This window comes from Camellia sinensis, chromosome 5, assembly GCF_055761805.1.
Source record: "Camellia sinensis isolate YWXY chromosome 5, ASM5576180v1, whole genome shotgun sequence".
Taxonomy (NCBI): Eukaryota; Viridiplantae; Streptophyta; class Magnoliopsida; order Ericales; family Theaceae; genus Camellia; species Camellia sinensis.
Window position 1 is genome coordinate 132,145,937 of NC_138965.1, and position 5,137 is coordinate 132,151,073.

General features: G+C 33.6%; 1 protein-coding gene across 1 annotated transcript; it reads left to right on the forward strand.

Moving 5' to 3' along the window:
* Positions 1–2,405: 2,405 nt before the first annotated feature.
* Positions 2,406–4,436, forward strand: LOC114261866 (late embryogenesis abundant protein Lea14-A). The gene is made up of 2 exons (XM_028202184.2): positions 2,406–2,915; positions 3,902–4,436. Exons 1-2 carry the CDS (start codon positions 2,710–2,712, stop codon positions 4,155–4,157), a joined length of 462 nt encoding a protein of 153 aa, XP_028057985.2. The 5' UTR covers positions 2,406–2,709; the 3' UTR covers positions 4,158–4,436.
* The last annotated feature ends 701 nt before the right edge of the window (positions 4,437–5,137 follow it).

Below are 5,137 nucleotides of genomic sequence, written 5' to 3' on the forward strand. Positions count from 1 at the left end.
TCTCTAAACTTCTCCATTCTCATACCTGTCCAGATCAACTCTTGTTCCTCACCCCTAACTTCATTCTCCAACCGATTGAGCTCCAGTTTCACCGGATCCGGCCTTCAATGGCGTCGCCGAGAAACAAACAGTCAGTAGGAGACTTCAATTTCTCGAAACCAGATCTACGGTGCCTTCGTCACTTGTTGAACTGGGTATTTGGGTTCTTGTCTCCACATTGATGATGTGATTGTTGTTGTTGTCTAGGGTTTTGTGGTGGTTTTTCTTCTTGAAGATATGACAAAGCAGCCATCCCTCTTCTTGTGTTGCCTCTCCCGTAGCATCAGAAATCTGCACCACAATATTATCAATTAAATTGTATTTTTTGTATCTCTTACATCTCTACAATATTTCCTAGAATTTTCATAAAGTTTTTCGTTTTGCAAAGAGAAATCCAAGACATTTTAGTATATTTTGAATCGAAAGGTACTTTTTACATATTTTCATATATATATATATATGTACACAATTTAATAAAATGACCCAGTCTGGAATTTCTCTGGGTTGTGGAGTCCAGAGAATTTCTGTAGAAAGTTTTGTCTGGAAATTTCTCTGGGTTAGGAAATTTCTCTGGGTATCTGTTTATGAGCGTGTTGTGGTTAACCCAGAGAAAATTGGGTTAAACCCTAGTATTTTTTCATGCAATTTCTTGCTTAAATGTTTGGCAGAAGCAAATAGAGTGGAATATCTTGCAAGTTTATTTGAAGAAATAAAGAAGTCTGGACCATTGCCTAATGTACGCACCTATACCATTATAATGAGCTTTTACTGCAAAGGAAGCTACTGGAATTCTAGAAGAAATGGAGGAGAGTTAGGAAAGCCCAACTATTGTAACATACAACACGTACATTCATGGGCTTTATAGAGTTGGATGTGTTGAATTTGCTTTGAACCTCATTCTCTGGATTTTTCAAATTTCTCTGGTTTTTAACTGAATTTTCTCTGGGTTAAAACCAGAGAAATTCTCTAGTTTTTGACCTAAATTTTCTCTAGGTTGGTCCAGAGAAATTCTTCCCAGAATTTCTCTGGACCAATTTTCTCTGGGACTGAAATTTCTCTGGATTGATGTTGAGGGACCTTAGACATCATGAAAATATTTGATGTCCTTTTTACTATAAAATCATAATATTAGGGACCTTAAAAAAAATACCCCTTTAAAAAATTTCAAATAATCCCTAATGCACAAAATATCTTCCTGTAGGGTTGCCTCTATCAATTGGCATTGATGGCTACAACAGTAGACTTATGAACCGAAGTGAACCCCCTTTTCTTTTTTTTTTTTTTCTTTTTTTTTTTTTGAGGTTTGGCAAAGATAAAATATTTATAAAAGGTAATATATTTTTTACTAATTTTAATGTGTATTTTTTTGGTAGGTCTTTTGATGTGTTTTGTTGAATTCAATATATTTTTTTAATATTTTATATATTTTGAAGAGATTTTTTTTATATATTTTCTTAACATTAAACAATGTTGATGAAGCATGGTTAACCTTTGCTTTTTTATTAGAGTAATGTTAGAGATTCTAAAAAAATTTATCAAAATTTATATTAAATGTTACACATAGATGTGGTAGAAATTTTAATAAATCTTTTGAATTCTTTAGTAGGGATTGGACTTCTCTTGGACTGGAGGGGTATTATTAGTCTTTTTGGGCTCATTTTTTAGTTTCGTTTCGATAATTCAAACTGTTTATATTTTAGGATTCGTTAAATATATCATTCCTCTAAAAAAATTAAATCGATTTAATAACAGCAACTATGTGTTTAGATTAGTTTTGTGTAAAAAAAATAAACGGTAAAAAAATAAACTGTTTATACAAAAATGATTCAAACGCATGGTTGTTATTATTTGATTGATTTGATTTTTTTTGCACAAATAATATACTTAACAAATTTTAAATAAACGATTCAAATTATCGAAATAGGATCCGAAAATGGACCCAATAGGCCCAACAATACTTCTCTGCCCCAACCCTTTAGCAGTTTCCTTTTTATTATGTTGGAAATAATAATATTACAAATTTAAACCTAATTATTTAAAATTACCATCTCATATTTTGACTTTATTATCTCACAACACATAAATTTAATAACAAATTCACAATTTCATTCGGGATAAATTGAAAAGGTGGTAGATAGATAGAATTATTGTGGTGGGAAAAGAAAAGCAACAATGCTACAAATCACTAAATTTCTATCACTAATATTACTATTAATGATGTGACAAGTAAAACAAAAATAAAATAAAATAAAAACTAAAACATAAAACACATGTGGAATCCACTGTCACATTCCTAATACAACCTCTAATCACCCATTGCCATATTCCTAATACAACCACTAATTAATAGTATGTATCATTTTTCAAAGAAAAGGATAAGATCTTAAAACGCGCTAGGTAACGCGAAAATCTCGACCGACAAGAGTCGAGTCATCACCTCCCAAAGAAATGGCACCCACAAGAAAAATTAAGCAACGTTCCACGTGTACCTCCGAATCCCTTTCCGAAATCTTCTATAAAAATCTAAGAAACTGTCTATATTTATTACTCACATCACACCCCAACCCAACCTTTCCAATTCATACAAATCTGTAAATTGTATTGTATTGTATTGAATAATTTACGAGTAGTAGTAATAATCAAGGCTTTAGGTTGTGAAGAAGAAGAAGAATGGCGAATCTGATGGAGAAGGCGAAGAACTTCGTGTCGGAGAAGGTGGCGGAGATGAAGAAACCGGAGGCGAGCGTGATGGACGTGGATCTGAAGGATATAAGCAGGGATGCAGTCACATACAACGCTAAGATCTCAGTTCAAAACCCTTACAGTCACTCCGTTCCCATTTGCCAGATCTCCTACACTCTCAAAAGCACCGGCAGGTTTACCTTCTCCATCCTTCTCTCTCCAGATCCATGTTTAAGCTCCCCATACATCCCTAAAACTTTCAGATCTAACCTTATTTGCTTGTCATTGATTTTTTAAAAATTGAATTGCTTTTAGTGAATTTTTGTTAATATTTTAAATATTTTTTTTTTATTTTTATTTTTTAGACGCACATGCACCTCAAAAAAGTAACGAATTTGTGAATAAGTGCATCCAAAAAAAAAGATATATATATATTTAATTTTTTAAAAAGTGAGCTCAGATCGATTTAATTTGAAATGTTAGTTTACGAAGTGTTAGAGATCATAGAAGAATATTTGTGAATACTTCAAAAAGTATTACATCTATATGCGAATAGGTTTTTTATTTTTTTAAATTTTAGATGGGGAACATATGAATAGTTCAGAGTCTCTTAAAGAAGATTTGTGGTTAAATAAATTATTTTAGTTACAACAAACAAAATATCACATCCAACTCATAATTATTACACTATTCTCTTACAAAAAAAAGTCATTCTCAAACTAAGCTTTTTAATCCATGTTAAAATAATCAAAAAAGTCAAAAAATTAAAAATTCAACCCACTTCCCAAACCAATCTCAAACCAATCCTAAATCAATTATAAAAAAAATTAACTCTAATGTTAAAACATTTTTATTAGGTTATGTGCACATCAAATGATCACGTGTGGATCATATTGCACATGCGATGATATTTATGTCACAAAATTATAGTGGCCTATCATTGTAGGATAGTGATTTCTTATTTTAAGATTAATTTAGGCAAAATCATCATATATTGAAGGATTATTCTATTTTTTTCTAAAAATTGGTTAAATATACTTATTTCGTTTGGATTTCATTGTTTGATAAATAATTTGGAAATCAACCAAGACAAGTTTAATGGTGGTGCCCTTTTGAATTATTGAATGATTTTTGAACAAACAGATTTGCTTGCTTATTTTGTTTTTAATATGTGTGGTAGGGTTATTGCATCGGGTACAATGCCCGACCCGGGGTCACTAATGGCAAATGATACGACGATTTTGGACGTGGCTTTGAAGGTGGCACATAGCGTATTGGTGACTTTGGGAAAAGATATAGGTGCAGATTGGGACATAGATTACGAGTTGGATTTGGGTCTGACCCTTGATCTTCCGCTCATCGGAAATTTCACCATTCCCCTCTCCAGCAAGGGTGAGATCAAGCTCCCAACCCTCTCTGACTTGTGGAACAAATAGTCAACTTCCTCCCAGTTTTTGTTGAAGAACTGTGCCAAGTGCAAACAAGAATTTCACAGAATTATAATCGGATAGAGAGTTGGGACTCACATGCGGCAAACGATCCTACCTCTTTGTTTGTCTTTTATATCCGATTCTCTAACATCCTTAGACGTACTTGAGTCCTCATTTAAGTATTACAAGTATGTGGTTTTATTTATGTAATTGTCTTTTCTTTTTTATGTAATACTATGCTGTGGAATTATGGGAATGAAAAACAAAAGAATTACTTTGGAATAATGAATAGTTTATGGTTTTGTTATAGAATTAGAATGCAACTCGTGTAGACTTGGGCGCCTCAAACTGTTCACCCGATGATGAATTTATACGCTATACAAATTCTCGATTTCCTCAACAAGAAGTCTCGGTTTTGAGTTTTAGAAGCCTACAAATCTTGCACAAATTTTGGACCAAACAGTATTTTTCCAAGTATGACCACTCAGACGCCTGCAGGCCAACTAGTGGCTGGCCGCCTAATTGTTCCGATAGAACAGATATTTGCTGCTAGCTGTTTCCACAGGAATATGCATTGCACTAACTGTGTCTATACAGATATTTCTGAGATACTAACTGTGGGGACATATTTTTTGAATACCAACACGTGGCATGGTGACGCCGGCGTGTCAGCCGAGGTGCCACGTGTCCTGGTAGTTAAGCCGAGGTAATCGCGGAGAGGCCGAGGTCATCTCCTAAGATGTCGGAATCCGAAGATAAGGGACAAGAGTCCTGGAGCAAAAAGGGGACTTAATTAAGATAAGGATAAATCTCTTAGGGAGTTTATCTCTATCTCCTAAAGAGTCCAGAGTAAGCACTAAGATTGGAGTTCATAGAAGTCATACTTCTAGTTGGACTTGGATTGAGTACATTATAAAAGAAAGGCACCCCCGTGGGTCTAAGGTATGTAATTCATACTTTGAGTATTCAGTTTAATACTTGATTAT